Here is a 20,040-nt window from a genome sequence, read left to right as displayed (position 1 = left end):
TGTGCATTGCTGTTTTTGCCTGTATGTTTGTCTGTGTGAGGGTGTCAAATCCTGGAGTGACAGACAGTTGTGAGCTGCCATGTGGGTGCTGGGAATTGAACCCGGGTCCTCTGGAAGAGCAGTCGGTGTTCTTAACCGCTGAGCCATCTCCAGCCCCAGAATATGTATTTTTGCAAAGGAACCTCCTCCTCAGTTGCTATACAACATATTGCTTCAAGTTGGCCATGCAACAAGTGTCTTCCAATCAAATGGAAATTAATTAAGCAAAAGAACCAGAAACTACCAGTGTAGATGGGAAATCACAGATAGATAATGACTTGTGAAAACTTAATCCATGTTCATCCCCACAAAATAGACCTCAGATGAAAGAAAGGTTGAATAGGGAGCCTGCCTGATCCCAGAGAAATGTTAACTGGCCCTAGTTCAAGACAGGATTAAATATTTTCATAAACTTGCAAAACCAACCGTGCCAATCTGAGAAATCCGCTGCTAGTTTGAGGACTAACACGTGACAGTCATAAAAAACAACTATTATTTTATTATCATGCAATGATCAAATACTTGGGAAACTATGATGGATAGCATCATGGTTCAAAGTAGGCGCTACGGTGATTCCCTAGGGGAAAGTCTTACATGCTTTGCTCCCATAGGACCAAGGCAGTCTCTGAGAAGGGATGCCTTCCACCTCACCAACGGTCAGACTAACGATTCCTTTCCTGTGTAATCGGCCTCAGAATACTTACCAGATGCTATCTCTGGACAAAATATGGTAATTTCCTAGTCATGATTGGGGAAAATTGAGCAAAGCACTGGACTTGGGCTCCAGGAAAAAAGCAAACTGGGGCGATTTCCAAAGCATCACTAGTGGCCAGAGGGCAGAAGTAGGGCTGGTTCAATGATCCCACAGGACCTAGGCCTTTGGATACTGCCTCTCCCCATTACTGTGTTTATTCAATAGTGCTTGGAAGCATCATTCTGAAAGTACGCCGCTAGGCGGCCGCCAAATCCTGGACTACATTTCCCAGAGGGCTTTGCTCCTGGGCGGTTGCAATTGAATCTTCAGGGGTGTGACTAGGAAAGAGAAGCCATAGTCGGCCAGCGGCTTTGGAGCATCAACCTCCTCTGGGCTACGGCGGTGCTGAGATGTTTGTGCTCCTGCTGCTCCTCTGTCTTCCCTTCATCCTCTACCTGGCCACGCCAAAAATCAGGTCTGTGCCAATGTATTGCCTTTTGTCGCCAAGTCTTCTTGAGAGGGCAAGAATCCCCACTGAAGCTCATCCTTTTTTCCCCCCTTAAAGAAAAAAAAAAAAAAAAAAGACTAGGAAAACTCCCCGAGGAGTCCTTTAGATAGCCAGGATCTGGAGCTCAGTGGACTGCAGGCGAGATCCTGGTGCCCTGAATGTGGGCATGGAGAGACGCCAGACCCCAGGTGGTCGTGAACGGGCTCCGGGTCGCCAGCATCCGGCTTTGCTCCTCTGGCCTACTTTTCCTCCAGCACCACCTGCTTCTGGCTGGGGGAAGCCCGACAGCATGGCGGGCTTCAGACCCTAACATGGGGTGCAGCTCTCAACGCTATTTCCTCTACTCCCACGCTTAGAACCAACCTTTTGTCTAGCTGCTTGCTTTCAGCCCTTGAGGTAGTAGAGAGCGCTTGCTTGCCCTTTTTGCTATCTGAACCCGACGCGAGTTTTTTCCGTAGCCCCACTGCATGCTCTCTTTACTCTTATTCACTCTTCCCTGCAGATGTTAAAGGAAGAATTGAAAGGGGAGATTGCTTTCTTTTGCCGCTGGAGCAGGGTGTGTGTGTGTGTGTGTGTGTGTGTTTGCCTGAATTAGACTCCTAGAGACCAGGAGAGGAAGGACGGAGTGAAGGAAGGCGAAATGGTCTCTTGACCAGGTGTCAGATCAGCCCAAAGCTGGCCATATACCGCCGGAGAATCAGAGGCGCGCTACACCAGGGGCAGCCCACTGATTGGTTCCGAGTAAGTCACCAGGAGTGACGGTGGACTAGTAATAATCGTCTCCTCCGACCTGAGGCTGTGCCCGATCCTCCTGTCATTTCTTACCGTAGTAAATGGTTTATTAAGACCGGCTTCCCTCTCTTTTTATTTTTCCTTCTCTCCCTGGTGGCCTTCTTCCGTTCGTAGTTTTCCTTTCTCTCTGAATACTCACGGATCCCACATGTAGTAGGCACACGTGGACCTTGTACTCAGATGAAAACATGGATTTCTTTCCACCACCAGATAGATCTTCATATCCACATAGAATCTGAACCAAGACTTGAACCAGAACTCCGTCCAGGGAGATGTTTCTGAGAAGACTACCCTCTAAGGACTTTATTATCCCCATTGGAGCTTGTGGGAGTGGGGCCAGAGTTGGGCTTTCGTAGTTGATCGGATCTTTTGTTTTTGCTGATTACGGAGAAAGAACCAAGCACAGGTCCTGAGGATTTGACGGTGTTGACGCTCAATCTGAAGGGCTGTGAGAGACAGAGACAGAGGCCTGACCCCTGAGCAGAGGTTCAGTTGGCACCAGGCCGTTAGTTTGCCTTAAGCAGTAGCCTCAGTGGCTGTTTGCATTTAGCAAGTTCAACGGAACAGGTTGAAATGCTCTTTCAAAACACACCTTTTAGTCAATGGATGCTTTTAGTCCCAAGATTGTACAGAAAAGAAAAACCTGAGGGTTGTGTTTGTGCCTCACCCAGTTGGAAAGTCTGCAGAGCATACAGCATAGGACCAAGAACTCCTACTAGACACAAATCCTCACGCTTTCTGTGTTACTCTGTTCTGTTGCTGCCATTATTATTATTATTATTATTATTATTATTATTATTATTATTTTGGTTTTTCGAGACAGGGTTTCTCTTTGCAGTTTTTGCTGCCTGTCCTGGATTTCACTCTGTAGACCAAGCTGGCCTCGAACTCACAGAGATCCTCCTGGCTCTGCCTCCCTAGTGCTGGGATTAAAGGTGTGCACCACCACCACCACCACCACCACCACCACCACCACCACCACCACCTGGCTTATTATTCTATTATTAATGTGTGACCTTAGTAATCAAACCTGGGGCTTTGGACATGCTAAGAAGAACATACTTTTACCCCAAGCTAAATCCCTTGTCCTCCCCCACCTTTTTTTTAAGGTATGCACCAATACTTCTGGCGTTTTTTTTTTTTGTTTTTTTTTTTAATTTTATGTGCACTGGTGTTTTGCCTGCATGTATGTATGTCTGGGTGAGGGTGTCAGATCCCCTGGAACTGGAGTTGCATATAGCTGTGAGCCACCATGTCTGTGCTGGGAATCGAACCCTGGTCCTCTGAAAGGGCAGTCAGTGCTCTTAACCACTGAGCCGTCTTTCCAGCCCCTGTCTCATTCTTAAATGTTTTTTTTAATGTGTGAATGATGTGTTATCTTTTTCTTATTTTTGACCTAGATTCATAAGCTTATCTTTGAATTAGATTACCCATTCTCAAGATTATAAAATGCCATTTGTCACAGATTGGCAGAACAAAGATGAAATTTCTTCTACTTGAGTATTGTGATTTCTTTTTTTTTTTTTTGGTTTTTTGAGTCAGGGTTTCTCTGTGTAGCTTTGCGCCTTTCCTGGATCTCGCTCTGTAGACCAGGCTGGCCTCAAACTCACAGAGACCCACCTGCCTCTGCCTCCCAAGTGCTGGGATTAAAGGCATGTGCCACCACCGCCCGGCGTCTTGTGATTTCTTAAGCCAAAAATGCCTGATGGGGAACTCAAACTGAAGTCAGGTGCCTGACCAATCAGTCAGCCAGGTCTTGTGCTTCAGGGAGCAGATAGAACTTTGTTTTAGTTTTTTGAGACAGCATCTCTACATCATCCTAGCTGTCCTGGAACTCACTATGCAGACCAGGCTGGCCTCGAACACACAGATCCCTCTGCCTCCCAAGTGCTGGGATCAAAGGCATGCGTCACCATGCCCAGCCAGATCTAACTTTTGTCTTTAAAATGCTATCACTTTTTGTCCTTAAACAAGAGCATAAAATTTTTGTTTGTTTTCCTTTTTGAGACAGTTGCTTAGTAGCCCAGGCTGGCCTTGAACTCAATTCTTCTGTCTCCTAAGTGGTAAGATTAGACCTGGCTTAAGAACAGAGGGCTGTCTTCTTTCTTTCTTTTTCTTTTTTTAACATTTATTTGTTGTTTATATGTATTTATTGTATGTTGGGCAGGCGCACATGTGTGTACCATGGCATATACGTGGAGGTCAGAGGACAACTTCCAGGAGTCAATTCTCACTTTCCATCATGTAGGTCCTGGAGACCGAACTGATGTTGACAGGCTTGGAGGCGAGCATGGTTACCTGCTACGCCATCTTGCTGGCCTTGTCACTTTTCAACTTAAGCTTATAAAAGAGTAACATTGAAAAAATAAAAGCAAACTCAGCCTTAGGATTGGAAGGCAGACGGAGTTGCAGGAGCCCTCAGCAGGAATGGGTAATGAAGAACTGATATGTTTTCCTCTGATTCTAGGAAAATGCTGTCCAGTGGGGTGTGTACATCTAATGCCCAGCTTCCCGGAAAGGTAGTCATAGTCACTGGCGCAAACACAGGCATTGGGAAGGAGACTGCCAAAGACCTGGCCCAAAGAGGCAAGTGCAAGTGCGCCTGCTCCCAGCTTGCCCTGCTGATGTTTTGCCCTTCGCAGTGATTATCATATTCATTGTTTCTTCCCAGACTTTGAATGTAAGAATACTCCAAGCACCTCGTTAATTTCTTCTTATAGACTGAATCTAGTGTGATGCTCTCCATATAATGGGCATTTAACAAAAAAAACCTTAAAAAATAACAAATATCACTTCTATTTTTTTCTTTGCTCATTTCCTTCATATACCACTGTTGTGACGTAAGGGACCAAAATTGCTGTTTTGTAAAATATCAGGAACATTCAGCATCTGTGTTCAGTCTCTCAAACCACTTGAAAATAGAGCTGACAATTTTTCCTTCGTTTGGCTGACAGGAGCCCGTGTGTATTTAGCTTGCCGGGATGTCCAAAAGGGGGAACAGGTGGCTAGCGAGATCCAAGCTACCACCGGGAACAATCAGGTCCTGGTACGGAAACTGGACCTAGCTGATACCAAGTCTATCCGAGCCTTTGCCAAAGACTTCTTAGCTGGTAAGTGGAGACAAAGACTATATTATGACTATTGGGACATAATTTTATTTATATCATTATATCAATATATTCTGATCAAAGGGACATCTTCAGGATGCAGAAACAGAGAACCTGTCTTAGTTACTTTTCTATTGCCATGATGAGACACCATAACCAAGGCAACTTAGAAAAGAAAGTGTTTAATGTTGTAGGGGGTTTTTGCTCTTTTGCTCTTTAGGGGGCTTACCACCCAGCTCCCAAATAAATTCACACACGGAGGCTTATTATTACTTATGAATGCCCAGCCTTAGCTTGGCTTATTTCTAACCAGCTTTCCTTATCTTAACTTATCTCCTCTACCTTTGCCTCTGGGCTTTTCCTGTTCTTGTACTTCTGTAATTCTTACTCGTATTCCGTGCCTTGCTGGTTGTGTAGCTGGGTGGCTGGCCCTTCATATCCTCCCCTTCTCTGGCTCCTTCTCCTTCTCCCTTTCCAGATTTCTCCCTCTGTATATTCTCTCTGCCTGCCAGCCCCACCTATCCTTTCTCCTGCCTTGCTATTAGCTGTTCGGCTCTTTATTAGACCATCTGTTATTTTAGACAGGCACAGTAACACAGCTTCACAGAGTTAAACAAATGAAACATAAACAAAAGTAACACACCTTAAAATAATATTCTACTACAGTTTAATTTGGATTTCACAGTTCCAGAAGGCTATAGTCCATGACCATCATAGTGAGGATCATGGCAGCAGGTAAGCAGGCATGGTGCTGGAGCAGTAGCTGAGAGATCACATCCTGATTGTAACCGCAAGGCAGAAATAGTTAATTGGGAATGGTATGGGCTTTTGAAATCTCAAAGTCCACCCCCAGTAACATACCTTCTCCAACAACACCTAATCCTCCTAATCCTCCTAATCCTCCCAATCCTCCCCAAAGAGTTTCACCAACTAGTAATCAAGTATTCAAATATATGAGCCTATGGGAGCCGTTCTCATTCAAACCACCACAGAGCCCCAAACCCACAACTGTGAGCAAGAGCTAACGTCAAACTGTAGCAGGAACATCAGAACTCAATGTGGGCTGGACTTGGTAGGGTCTGTCATAAACATCCATGCTGGGATAGGAAAGCGATGAGGCCTCAGGCCTTTGAGAGCTGGAGCTGTATAAAAGGTTGAGATTCATAGAGAGCCATTTGGGCCTTGATATAAGTACTAACAAGAAAAACAAAACCCTGGCTACCACCTTGGGGCCATAATAAAGCAGCTTACTCTTTCTTAGTATATTGGGTACCTTTCTTTTGCTGTGATAAGATACTATGACCAAGTCAACTTACAATAGAAAGCACTTAATTGGGTTTACAGTTCCGGAAGTTTAGAGTTCATGATTACAGAGCAAAGGCATGGCAGCGGGAACAGCTGAGAGCTCACATCTTGAACTATAACCAGGACACAGAAAGTGTCCTGGGAATGGCATGAGTCTTTTGAAACCTCAAGACCTGTCCCCAGTGACATACTTCCTCCAGCAAGGCCACACTGCCTAATTCTCTCCAAAAAGCTACCAACTGGAGACCAAGTATTCAAGTGCCTGAGATTTATGGGGGACGTCTCATTCAAACACACACTTAGATCTGGATCGATGAAGGAAGGAAGGGTGGTGATCTGCAAGAAATTAGAATCCAAGCTGATATCGTGAAGTCATTCTACTAAGCGTTGTAGCATCTTAATTTAAAAACCTGTGGGGCCAGCAAGATGGCTCAGCAGGTAAAGGTGTCTGCTTCCACATGGTGAAGGGAGAGAACTAACTCCCACAAGTTGTCCTCTGATTGTACACATGCTCCATGTCATGTATTCTCTCTCACTCAAATAAACAAATGCAGTAACGTTGTTTAGAAAGCTGTGGGTATTTCACCAAAAGTAGACCCAAGAGTGCTGTTCGGGTATGCCCCACGCCCCCATCACCCAGGGATCTAGACTGCTTAAGGCAGGCAGCTTCCACCATAGGAGTTTACAGTCATGAACTACAAATCACACAGGAAATGAACTACAAGAGAGAGGTAGCAGGTTTCTTTGGGGGCCCAAATCCTAGACGTATCAGTGCTTACGGAGCATCCTTTTCCTGCGGACTTCTACATCTTCCCATTCAGCTTGGGAAGTCTTTCTGTCAGGAGAGATGGACAGAACACTTCCCCCGAAGACATTGAGTAAGGAGCTTTTGGAGAGCCTGGGCATAACTATTCAGTGGTGGGAAATAGAATTTTGCCCTGTAAAAGTGTGTGAGATCAGCCCTAGTCTTACAATAAAAAACAATAACAAACTGAAAGGGGAGATGGAAAACCAATACAAAGTAGCAGGAGGGGATATAGGGAGAAGGTGGAGTCTTACACCCCTGCTTTTGTTCCTCCTCCTTGGAGGCCTAGGCCTGGGTTGTGAGGACCATTTCCGAGACATGAAAGCCATGGCTGTTTTCTCTTCCTGCAGAGGAAAAGCAGCTCCACATTCTGATCAACAATGCAGGAGTGATGATGTGTCCCTACTCTAAGACGGCAGATGGCTTTGAGATGCACATTGGAGTCAACCACCTGGGTGAGAAGTCTCTCCTCAGTCCAAAGCCAGAGGGGACCTAAACTCTCCCGGAACATTTGGGGTCAGATCGAACCTTCTCTGTGGAATCATTGGGGCTCAGGGCTATAATCAACCATGCATGCATAATAGTTGAGAACTGCCTGAAAGCTGAGGGCTAACCAGCCCTGAGGCCTGCTCCAAGTTCTGCCTACTGTACATACATACACATATACATACATACATACATACATACATACATACATATATACACACATATGTATATTTCTGTGTGGGTGTATGCTGCATGTATGTATGTGTCTGTAGAAGCGGAAAGAAAGCATCAGATCCCCTGGGAGCTGGAGTTCCAGGTGGTTGTGAGCCTCCACATATGGGTGCTGGGAACCAGACGGGTCCTCTGGAAGAGCAGCAAGCACTCTTAACTACTTTTTAAATCTGTGATTCCAATTTGGCTTCTGTTGGGGGTAGAGTTGAATGGCTTGATTAGATTGAGGGATATGTTGCCATTCTTATGAATAATCTTTATGGTCAGCATCAGGTGGAGGCCATGTTCTTTTCGTGTTCATTTGTTGGGGGACAAGGTCTTGCTATGTAGCCCAGATTACCCTCCAGCTCGTGATCTTTCTGCCTCAGCCTCCTGAGTGTGGGCTGCTGTCTGCTCTCCAAGAGTGGCCTGCTCAGGCCATATACATACATACATACATACATACATACATACATACACATATGTGTATTTCTGTGTGGGTGTATGCTGCATGTATGTATGTGTCTGTAGAAGCGGAAAGAAAGCATCAGATCCCTTGGTATTTAGTATATGTATTTCTTGACATGAAACAGGATTCATATCCGCAGCACAGAGCTGCCTTGTGTAAGGGTGTCTCGTGCCTTTGGCTGCTTCTATTTCCTTAATTCCCCATCTGAACTTGTTCTCTAATTTACAATGGAAAGTTGCAGCGGTGGGCCTCGTTCCCGAGTGCCACCTCACCTCTCACAGAGCTGAACTCTGCTGGCCACTGTGCTGCTTACCCCACCCGGGTGCTGAACAACTCTGATAACCCTGCTTTCTCCTGACAGGTCACTTCCTCTTGACCCATTTGCTGCTAGAAAAACTGAAGGAATCAGGCCCATCAAGGATAGTCAATGTGTCTTCCTTGGCACATCATCTGGGAAGGATCCACTTCCATAACCTGCAGGGGGAGAAGTTCTACAGTGCAGGTCTTGCTTATTGCCACAGCAAATTAGCCAACATTCTCTTCACTCAGGAACTGGCCAGGAGGCTGAAAGGTGAGTGTGGGAGTGAGCAGTATGGGAGGCAAGAGTGAGTGGGAAATAGTGAAAAGCCACAAGGTGGGGACTCTTTTCCAGAGCCCATCACCTAGACAGAAGCCGCTTCCATGAGTATAACGGTATGGTTTTGTAAGTCGCCCACACTGACTATTGGAGGTGGCTGGCTGGGGTCAGGGAAATTCTGACTTTGAATCTGAAGACTTGGCCCCACTGCTTACTGCTGTGTGGCCTGCAGCAAGTTACTGACATTTCCAAGATTTAGTTCCTCCTAGGTACAGTTTGGACTACTTCCTGGGTTGCTGTCAGAATCCAGTCTGTCCTCACAAGAAAGTCAGAGTTTCTCACTTCTAGTGATAAGTGAAATGGAACTTAATAACGGACATTAGTATGATACATGTACTGGGATTGGTGGACACGGGCATCGCTCTAATAGCAAAGGTCAAATAAGGGGCTGGAGAGATGGCTTAGCAGTCCACAGCACTTGTTGCTTTTGTAAAGGACCCAGCAGCCACATGGTGGCTCAACCATCCACAATTGTAGTTCCAGGAGATCTGATCCCTTCTTCTGACCTCCTTGGGTACCAGACACACATGTGGGGTACATACCTGCAGGCAAAACACTCATAACAAAAAAATAACTTTTTAAAAATAAAAGGGAAAATATGCTTGAGAAGGGGAATCTCTAGTCATAAGTAAACAGAGGTCGTTAGCATCGTCTACTGTGCATTTCTGATAAAGAGAAAGGGAATCTAGGGTGGGCAGTGCTAGGAGTTGAGCCAGACAGAATTCAAGCTCGAGGAATCAGGAGCTAGAGCCCCACCGTTGAAGCAGTAATCAGACCACACGGACCGCGGCAAAGTAGGAAGGATGAGAAGAAGGAATCCAGTGGTCAGCTCAGCCCCGATGCCGAGTCTGTGCCCAGGGCTAGGCATCCTTTGTCAGCCCAGGATGGGTCAGGAGAAACGATAGTAAGAACCACCAAGGGCCGACTAGGAAGTTAAGATGACCCAGAGGTAGAGACCTGCATCCAGGGTGAGAGTTAGGTAAAAGCAGAGTGTACGCCAGTGAGGGACCCTAGCAGTTGTGATGATTTAGTGGAAAATAGTGGTATGATACAGGAACCCTGATGCCAGGGAAGATCCATCATCCATCCCACAGACGTGCATCCCGTGTCCTAGTTAGGGTTTGGGGATGAAGCACAGGACAAGACAGGCTCAGGTACTTCCTTGACTTGGCTTACATCTAATGGGGGAGAGAGATTAACAAGTGTTTGTATAAGCCACACATGTAAAGTCACTCTAGTTCTGTGTGAATAGCACTCACTGTAAAGAAGTTCAGATAGTTTAGATGTACACTAAAGACAAAAAGCCTCCATTCATCCCCATCCTTCCAGTTACCACTGTTGGCAGCTGCCAGTCATTTTCCCAAGCGTTTTCTTCTCTGTGTATGTCATACATGAGGCACTACAACTCTAACAAGAGCTCAATGGTCTTTCCATGTAATCCATACAAATTTACCCCCATTCAAAGGAACAATTTGGGGTGTAGATTTATAAATACAGCAGTTAAGAGTTCTTGCTGCTCTTCCAGAGGATCCAAGTTCAGTCCCTGCCTATAACTCCAGCTCCAGGGTATCTTCTGGCCTTTTCATGCACCCACACACAGGGCATATACACATATATGCAAAATAAAATAGAAATAAATCTTTTTAAAAAGCGTCAGCATCAGCCAGGCAGTGGTAGCATACGCCTTTAATCCCAGCACTCAGGAGGCAGGACAATCTCTTGAGTCTGAGGCTAGCCTGGTCTATAGAGTGAGTTCCAGAATAGCCAGAGCTACAAAAGAAAACCCTATTTCAAAAAAAAAAAAAAAAAAAAAAAAAAGCATGAGCATCATAAAATTGTAAGACGTGTGATGTTACCACAAGTGTAGATTTTTGTGGTGAGGGGGGTCTTATGTGTCTTTCCATGCCTTGCTCTCTTTGGCTAGTTGGTAAAATCGAGTCTTATCTTTCTTCTTGACATGACACCCGCCTGCACCAGGCTCTGGAGTGACAACGTATTCTGTCCACCCTGGCACAGTCCATTCTGAATTGACTCGGCACTCGTTGTTTATGAGATGGATATGGCAGCTTTTCTTCCTTTTCATCAAGACCCCTCAGCAGGGAGCCCAGACAAGCCTGTACTGTGCCTTAACAGAAGGTCTTGAGAGCCTAAGTGGCAGTCACTTCAGGTATGAATGTATCTGTCTTTGGAAATGAGTTGTTATTGCTTAAGGGGAAAACTTGGGTTTGTCTGGTGTGTTATGTGCTTTTGTATAAAGTGTATTTCCCAGAGTTGGAGCCGAGACTGTGTCAGCACAGGCTGCTCTTCCAGAGGTCCTGGGTTCCGTTCTCCACACCCAGTTACAACTGTCCATAACTCTAGTTCCTGGGAATCTGACACTCTCTTCTGGCCACCAGGGGCACCAGGCATGGACATGTGCACAGACATTACAGGCAGATAAATAAATACTCATACTTATGAAAATAACAGTACATTTTACAAAATCTAAGTACATTTCTTAAAATAACTTTTGTCCTTTGACTCTAAGATTTTTCTTTTAATAGAATTGGCCTGTTCACATTTTTTTTTTCCTCCGAGACAGGGTTTCTCTGTGTAGCTTTGTGCCTTTCCTGGAACTCGCTTTGTAGACCAGGCTGGCCTCGAACTCCCGAGTGCTGGGATTAAAGGTGTGTGCCACCACCGCCCGGTGCCTGTTCACATTTTTGTATACCTGCTAGGTTTAACTTTATCTTTATACTATCTTTTATAGTAATAATTATGTTTTCTCTGTTTCTGTTCTCTCTTTCTCTCTCATGTCAATCCTGTTTTCCTCCTTTGGAAAGTTTGGACCCCAACTTCTCTTTTGTTTTTAATCTGTATTTCTCTATTATCTTCAAGATTGAAATAGTGTCAATAGATTCCCTTCCATTTTGTTTTATTATTTTCTCAGTGCTGGGAATGGAAACCAGGGCCTCTTGCAATGTTAAGACAAGTGCTCTATCTTTGCTATATCCCCTCCCCTGTTTTGTTTTTTTGGGTGTGTTGTATGCATGTTAGTGTGTGTAAAGGTACATGTGTGTCAGTACATGTGGAAACCAGAGGATAGCTTCAGGCCATCCACCTTTTGAAGAGGCTGGGACACAGAATGACAAGATTTCTCTTTAGCTTGAGACATGCCAAGGTAGACTAACTGGCCAGTGAACCCCAGGAACCCACCTGTCTCAATCCCCCAGCCCTGGGATTATAAGCACGTACCACCACATCTGGCTTTTTTTTTTTTTTTCACATGAGTCCTTATGCTTGCAAGGCATGTATACACTTTACCAACTAAGGTAATCCCCCAGTCCTATTTTCTATTTACTTACTTATTTTTTGAGACACAGTCTTTCTGTTTAGCCCAAACTGACCCCAAATTCACAATCTGTCTGCTTCTGCCTCAACTTTTTTGTTTTTTTTTTTTTGGTTTTTCGAGACAGGGTTTCTCTGTGTAGCTTTGCGCCTTTCCTGGATCTCGCTCTGTAGACCAGGCTGGCCTCGAACTCACAAAGACCCACCTGCCTCTGCCTCCCAAGTGCTGGGATTAAAGGCGTCTGCCTCAACTTTTATCATGGAATGTTTTGAACATATGCGCACGTAGAATAAATAGCATATTAATCCCATCTATACCCGCTGTCCAGCCTCAGCTGTCAATAACCATGGCCAAACCTGCCCCATCCCCATCCTCAGCCTGTCACCATATTTTTAGTAAGAAAATAGTAAGAAAACATAGATCAAACTTCTAACGTGTTTTACCTCCACCTTCAAGATATTGTTGAAATAATCTACATTTTTGAGAAGAGGCTGTGGATAGTATTAGGTTGGAAAGATGAGTAAGCAGATGATAAAAGCTAATAATGCCAGACTTGGGGAGGAGCCCTAGAAGTTGGTTCAACAGAGAGACAGAATCTGATCTGTGCTTTAGGGGAAGTAAAAGAAAAGAGAAAGCTTTTTTTAAATAAATGAATGAACAAGTAACCCAGTAAGACACAGAGTTTCAAGTAATGAGAACTGGAATGAAAACGAAGTTTACAAGGGAGAGGTCTGAATTTTAGTGGGTGCCTATGAGTGTGGGGCTGGAGGAGGATTTGGTAACCCAGTTTCACAGCCGTGGTACTAGGAGGCTGATGAGAACAAGAACCGAGAAACATTATGGGAAAAGAGTACATGTGACTTAAAGATCTTGAATTCCAAGGCAGTGGGCATGGAGTCTGGGTGACAAGGCAGAAGGAAATGTACCACAGTGTTAGAGGGGATGATAGCTCTACGTCTACAGAGAAGACCGCAGGACCATTGGAATGGTCAATGACAACTCCGCTGTCTGACACACCCCACCGGGAACTGTTTTGGGAGGGTGTGACACCAACTGTCGAGTCTTAATTCCACTGTTTCCTATTCACTCTCCAAAGAGGACAAGTTGGGTAGGAGGGTAAGCTTGCTATTGCCAAAAAAATTAAAAATGAAATGGATAGTTAGTTGAAGTGACAGTTGAGACTGTATGTGTCTCGTATGTGATATCCGCATGCCACACAATGTGCAGCAGATAGTGGGAAATGAGGATCTGAAGTTTAAGAACTATATAAACTATAAGAGCACCATACACTAGACAAATACATAGCTCTGTGCATTGGAATGATTTTTTTTTTTTAGACATGGTCTCACTTTAGGACAGCCTTGGCTGTCCTAAAACTTGCTATGTAGACCAGGCTGACCTTAAACAGAGGCCTCTACCTCCCACAGTGCTGGGATTAAAGGTGTGCATCACCACATCGGCCTCTTATTTATTTATTTATTTATTTATTTATTTATTTATTTATTTATTTATTTATTTATTTTGAGGCATGGTCTTTTGTAGCTCACGCTGGCCTGAAACTCACTCTATAGATGAGGCTGGCCTTGAATTCCTAATCCTCCTGCTTCTAATTCCCAGATGCTCGGATTGCAGGTGCGCACTAGCACATGCTGTGGACATTACTTTTACTTCATTTGACCTAGCAGCAGTCATGTAGATCAGTACCTAGAAGCGAGCATAGAAGTCTGTTTTAGTTGAGGCCTTGGCTATTTTAGTGGCTATTCCCTCGGCCTGGGTTTACTAATCTACTTTCTATCTCTAAGGATTTGCCTGTTCTGGATGTTCTCTATAAATAGAATCATACAACTAGAATCCTCTGTGTCTTCTTTCACTTACCCTAATGTTTTCAAGTTTCATCCATGCCCAAACATATGTCATTATTTAATCACTTTTTAATTACAAAGAATATTTCATTGTATGGACACAGCATCATATATCATGCATAAAATGAACATACTATTCTGCTTTCTGACTATTTACATAATACTATAAACATTCATATCATTTTTATTTTACTATTATTATTTGCTTGCTTTCATTTTAGCTTTTCAGATGGGGCTGGCCTGGAACTTGTGGCAGTCCTCCTGTCTCAGCTTCCCAAACGCTGGGATTATAGGTGTGAGCTACAATGTCCCAGCTCTGTTTTTTGGTTTTGTGTTTGTTTGTGAGACAGGTTTTCACTCTGTATTTTGGCTGGCCTTGAACTTGCTAAGTAACCCAGGTGGGCCTTGAACTTATGATCCTCCTGCCTCCGCCTCCTGAATACTTGAATTAAAGACATATACCACCATACCTGGCCCATGCAGAAATTTTCGTATGGACATTCCTTCTGGTTCGTAGAGGAATTTCTGAGTTAACTGCCGAGGAACTACCAGCCTTTTCCAGGTGGCTGTCGTATTTTGCCCGCCACTGGCAGTGTATGACAGTTTTGGTTTCTCCACAGTCGTGGACACTTGTCCCACCTCCTCGTCTTAGCCATCCCGGTGCATATGCAACAGAAGCTTGTCCGTGTCCCTTCCCTGCTGCCGTTGTTGAGCGTTTTTGTGTGCTCTGTCCATTTGTGCATCCTTGTTGGAGAACTGTCTTTTCAACTCTTCGACCAACTTTTAACTTAGGGTTTTTTTTTTGTTTGTTTGTTTTGTTTTTAATTGTTTGGTGTTCTTTATAATCTAGATAGAAGTCCTTTATCAGATATATGATTTACATATATATTTTCATTTTCATATTTTGTGAATTATCATTTCACTTTTTTTTTTTTTTTTTTTTTTTTTTTGGTTTTTCGAGACAGGGTTTCTCTGTGTAGCTTTGCACCTTTCCTGGAACTCACTTGGTAGCCCAGGCTGGCCTCGAACTCACAGAGATCCGCCTGGCTCTGCCTCCCGAGTGCTGGGATTAAAGGCGTGCGCCACCACCGCCCGGCGTTTCACCTTTTTTAATGGTATCCTTTGAGTCTTAAACACATTTAACTTATGGCGTGTGTGTGTGTGTGTGTGTGTGTGTGTGTGTGTGTGTGTGTGTTTTGCTAGGATTGAACCCAGAGCTTTAGTCACTGAGCTACATCCCTAATCTAAATATTTAATTTTAATTTTGACTAAGTCCAATTTATCTTTTTTCTTTGTCAGATGGGTTTTTGGTGTCATATCCAAGAAACCATTGCCTAATCTGAGGTCACAAGTATATACTACTGTACTGTATTTACTTCTAACCATTTTATAGCATTAATATTACAGTGAGGGCTAAGATCCATTCAGTTAATTTTTTAATGTGACACAATATAAAGGCCCATGTTAGTGACTTTCCTCCTTGCTGTGACCAAGTAGCTGACAAAATGGAGGAAGGGTTCACAGAGATGCACAGTTCAGAGAGGAGTGGCTAGGTCCTGGAGAACAACACAAATGCCTACTTACCTGTGGCCAACCTTGCAAGTTGAAAGAACTTCTGATTCTATTTATGCCTGTGTTGGGGAGGAAGTCTTGCTGGGTAAGGCTTTGAACCTCCTATAACTGTAGGGATGAGGATGGAGTTGCTCACTCTTGGTGATATGGGGAGGTCAGCTGTCCTCAGAGGAGTCCTTTCTAACTGCAAACAAAGTTTAAATGTAAAGCAGAGTTTCTGAGCTGCAACGCTTGTTCTTTCTTGTGGGAGGCTGCCCCGTGCACAGTAAGATCTTTGGCAGCCCGCCTTCCCCCTGCTAGATGCTGGTAGACCGCTGTCCATTGTGAAAACCACAACCATAGTCAGATATTACCAAGTTTCCTTGGGAGGGATGTCACCCCTGATTGAGAACCACTGCCCAGGAGGACAAAGCAGGGACAAAGGACAAGGACGATCCCAGCATGAGGATGTACTAGAGGGGACAAGGCGGTTGCTCAGTTGGTAAACACTTTGGGTTTGTCCAGAGTTACTTTGCTCGGTGTTCCCACCAGCATTTCTTGCAGGATCGTTGGATAAAACGATTCTCATTTAACTAGCGCATCTCATATGAGGACCTAAGATCATTCACCAGAACCCACAGAAAAGTCAAGTGCAGTGGTACACACCTGTAATCCCACTGGGAGGAAGAGACAGGAAGATCTCTGAGGCTTGAGGGCCAGCCAGTCTAGCTGAATTGGTGACCTCTAGTTCAGTGAGTGACCCTGTCCTAAAAATAAGGTAGATTGAGGAAGTCATTTGACGTCAACCTCTGCCTTCCACATACATGAATACACACTTGACATGTATACACATGCACATGAGTATGCACACACATACACACACATATATGCACACACAAAATGTACTAGATGCAGAGAATTTTAAATGACTAAAAGAATTGTCCTTGCCGGGCAGTGGTGGTGCACGCCTTTAATCCTAGCACTCGGGAGGCAGAGCCAGGCGGATCTCTGTGAGTTCAAGGCCAGTCTGGTCTACAAAGTGAGTTCTAGGATAGGCGCAAAACTACACAGAGAAACCCTGTCTCGAAAAACCAAAAAAAAAAAAAAAAAAAAGAATTGTCCTTGATACAAAGCTTGGATACCTGTCCTACAGAGTTATGGCTGTGTCCTCAACACAACAGTGTTGGCCAGAACCATCAAGATCGGTATTATTGCCATTATTACAGAGTGGGTTTGGTACTATGAAAGTGGCTTCCTCTCACTCCTGCCCAGGTCCCCTTGTGACAGGCAGTGCTCAACCACTGAGCTAAGCTCCCCAACCTTCTTCACTCCTGTACCGATGCCTTCTGCAGCCACTGTGAAGAGCGCGACCTTAGCTCCTGCACACTGTCTGAGGCCTTGAAGGGTAGACCTTGCGGCCTCATTCCAAGTAGATGGAGCTGTCCAGGTGTCAGGGAGGCACTGATCCACATTGTATAACAGACAAAGCATTCTGATTAGAGATGGTATAGGGAGAAGATAGAAATATTTTCTTGGGGGAAAGACTGGAGAATAGGTTGGATGTGGTGGCATAATACCTATAATCCTAGCATTTCAGGGGAGGGCATAGAGGCAGACAGATCATGAGTTTGAAGTCAGGCTGGGCCACAGAGCAAGTGTTCCAGGCCAGCCTGGGCTACATAGAGGGATGCAAACCAACAGAAGGATCAGAGAATGAGTGGGACAGCACTGTCCCTGTGAAGTACCTGAGGGCCTGTGAACACTAGACTGCTTTCCTGTCATATTTTTTATTCTAGGCAAAAATCAAATTCCATTCTCTTTTTTTTTGGGGGGGGGTGTTTCGAGATAGGGTTTCTTTGTGTAGCCCTGGCTGTCCTGGAACTAGTAATGTAGACTCAAACTCACAGAGATCCACCTGCCTCTGCCTCTCGAGTGCTGGGATCAAAGGCGTGTGCCACCATCACCCAGCACAAATTCTATTCTTAACCCTCTGTTCAAATCTCTGTTTCCCTTCCAGTGATTGTCACTTGACATGGGTCTCCGGCCAAGCTCGTAATGAGACAATAGCCAGGCGGCTGTGGGATGTCAGCTGTGACCTGCTGGGCCTCCCTACGGATTGGTAAGTGGTGGTTTGGACTCAAAGAAGATTGGAAGAGATGATGGTTGTCCTTCAAAGGGGCCAAAACCTTGAGCATGAAGAGCAGAACTTCGAGCCTTGCCTGCTTGGTGTCCATCCAGTTAAATCCCAGTACACTGCCAGGTTCCTGGAAACGTTTTGAGTTTGTACTGACTTACTTTGTTCCTGCACCTGCTGACATTTCTAGTGCTATCTATCACGCACTAAGACAGAGGACCCTCAAATGACTTACGCAGCTCCTGGTTTCCTTTGGAAACCCATTCCTAGGAGAATGGAAGCCCTAGAAGGATTGGTGCATGGCAATATGGATTAGCTATAGCTCCTCCCAGCCAACCAAACTTCCCTTGAAGAGCTCCATTGCAACCCCAGCTGAACCTCCGGAGTCCAGTGACTTGGCTCAAGAGCAAGCCTTTGTGGCCCCAACGTCTGGATACTTCGAGGAAAGTCTTCACTAAATCTGGCAGTCTGAAGCATTTGCTACTGAAACACTTTCCCATGTCCAGATCACAGATGAGCTTCCTTCTCTAAGAAGTTTGTGGAATTTGAAGGGCAGAAATAAAAATAAAGTCCAACTGTCATTTCCCACTGTTTCTCAGCCCAGTGAGGAGGTAATGAAGCGTTGAGAAGATAGGTCACTTGGCTTCAGTTACTGACTCCAGACCCATAGAGGCCTCTTTTTTGTACGTTTGTTTCTCTTAGGAAACAGAAAAGGCAAGGCCTTTTCATCATCACCGTGCTGGCTTTGTGTATCTCCTTGTGCATTCATGCAATCGAGAGTGTTTCCACAACATTCACAGCAGCTACAAACGAAAAGTCCTAAGTCAGACTATAGTTTAGACAAATGACCAGAGGTGGAGCAAACCCACGTGGAGTCTTTGATACTAACGAGTGTGGCTGCAAAGAGAGGGAGACACTGTACATGTTGTAATCAGTCACTGAGAAGCACAGATGCGGCAGGGAAGAAGTTAAAAAAAAGAAAAATCCTGGGAGGTAATCCATGATAGGAAGGGATCAGTTAGGAATCTAAAACCACAACTGAAAAACAGTAATAGACAGCTATAGAAAGCTCACTATCGGCCGGGCGGTGGTGGCGCACACCTTTAATCCCAGCACTCGGGAGGCAGAGGCAGGCAGATCTCTGTGAGTTCGAGACCAGCCTGGTCTACAGAGCGAGATCCAGGACAGGCACCAAAACTACACAGAGAAACCCTGTCTCAAAAAACCAAAAGAAAAAAAAAAGAAACAAACAAAGAAACAATGCTCACTCTGTGTGTGTGTGTATGTGTGTGAAGAAAAAGTCCAAAGCACAAGAGTGAAAAATTAACAAGTCTTTATTTAGAAAATTTATCCTAAGGACTGACACTGGTAATTATAGTCAATATATAATCTCTCAGAGCATATCTTTATACTAGCTTAACAATATTAAGGTGTTAATTTGGGGTGGGGGGTGAAGAGATGAGATGACTGCTGTTCCAGAGGACCCTGGTTCAATTCCTAGGACCTACATGGCAGCTCCCACCCATCTCTAGCCTCAGTTCTAGAGGATCCCACACCTTTGTCTACCTCCATGGGCACTGTACAGATGTGGCGCACTGTGCAGATGTGGTGCACTGTGCAGATGTGGTGCACAGGTGCACATTCAGGCACTCACACATGAATCATTTTGTTAAGGAAAAGAAAGATGTCGATCTCGGGAATGGAGTCGAGTGCTTTCCTGGCATGTGTGAGGCTCTGGGTTGGATCCCAGCACTGCGAAAGAAAGCAGAGATCGCTTCCACTGACTTAGAGTCTGTGCTTCATTGGAGAGCTTTACCGCAAAGGGAGTCAGGAATTCCTCCTCGTGTCCCATCACTTGTTTGGAGGATGTTATTGTAAGAGCATTTGCCATCTTCTTGGGCTGACAATTACATTTTAACTTGAATAGGTAAGACTGATAGGACCACAATCTTTAACTTCTAATATCTGTAAATTAATAATTTTGGTGGTTTTTTTCTGACCATTAAACTATATACTTAAAAATGAGTTTATGGGGAAATTGGAAAACTTTTGGTAATGCAGCAAATAACTGAATTAATATTTTACTTTATATTCAACTGTCAATGAAAATAAA

General features: G+C 44.6%; 1 protein-coding gene across 3 annotated transcripts; it reads left to right on the top strand.

Moving 5' to 3' along the window:
• The first annotated feature begins 658 nt into the window (after positions 1 to 658).
• On the top strand, positions 659 to 20,017 carry Rdh11 (retinol dehydrogenase 11). 3 transcript variants are annotated; one of them, XM_059279360.1, is made up of 8 exons: positions 659 to 769; positions 4,501 to 4,619; positions 4,988 to 5,143; positions 7,601 to 7,705; positions 8,777 to 8,986; positions 11,030 to 11,219; positions 17,811 to 17,912; positions 19,602 to 20,017. In XM_059279360.1, the coding sequence occupies exons 1-8, from the start codon at positions 675 to 677 to the stop codon at positions 19,714 to 19,716; spliced, it is 1,092 nt and encodes a 363-aa protein (XP_059135343.1). In that variant the 5' UTR covers positions 659 to 674; the 3' UTR covers positions 19,717 to 20,017. The 3 variants fall into 3 exon arrangements, with proteins under 3 accessions (XP_059135343.1, XP_059135345.1, XP_059135344.1); XM_059279361.1 differs by lacking the exon at positions 659 to 769 and adding an exon at positions 776 to 1,208; XM_059279362.1 differs by lacking the exon at positions 19,602 to 20,017 and having other exon boundaries at positions 17,811 to 18,508.
• The last annotated feature ends 23 nt before the right edge of the window (positions 20,018 to 20,040 follow it).

This window comes from Peromyscus eremicus, chromosome 14 (assembly GCF_949786415.1).
Source record: "Peromyscus eremicus chromosome 14, PerEre_H2_v1, whole genome shotgun sequence".
In the NCBI taxonomy this organism is placed as follows: Eukaryota; Metazoa; Chordata; class Mammalia; order Rodentia; family Cricetidae; genus Peromyscus; species Peromyscus eremicus.
Note: the sequence above shows the minus strand (reverse complement) of the source record. Positions and strands in the feature narration are given on the sequence as shown.

Bases quoted from the DNA above. Each gene is read 5' to 3' on its own strand.
- Rdh11 (XM_059279360.1), top strand. From the start codon at position 675: ATGCCTTCCACCTCACCAACGGTCAGACTAACGATTCCTTTCCTGTGT. The intron at 7,706-8,776 runs GTGAGAAGTCTC...TTCTCCTGACAG, and splicing joins CATTGGAGTCAACCACCTGG to GTCACTTCCTCTTGACCCAT. The intron at 8,987-11,029 runs GTGAGTGTGGGA...CGCCTGCACCAG, and splicing joins ACTGGCCAGGAGGCTGAAAG to GCTCTGGAGTGACAACGTAT.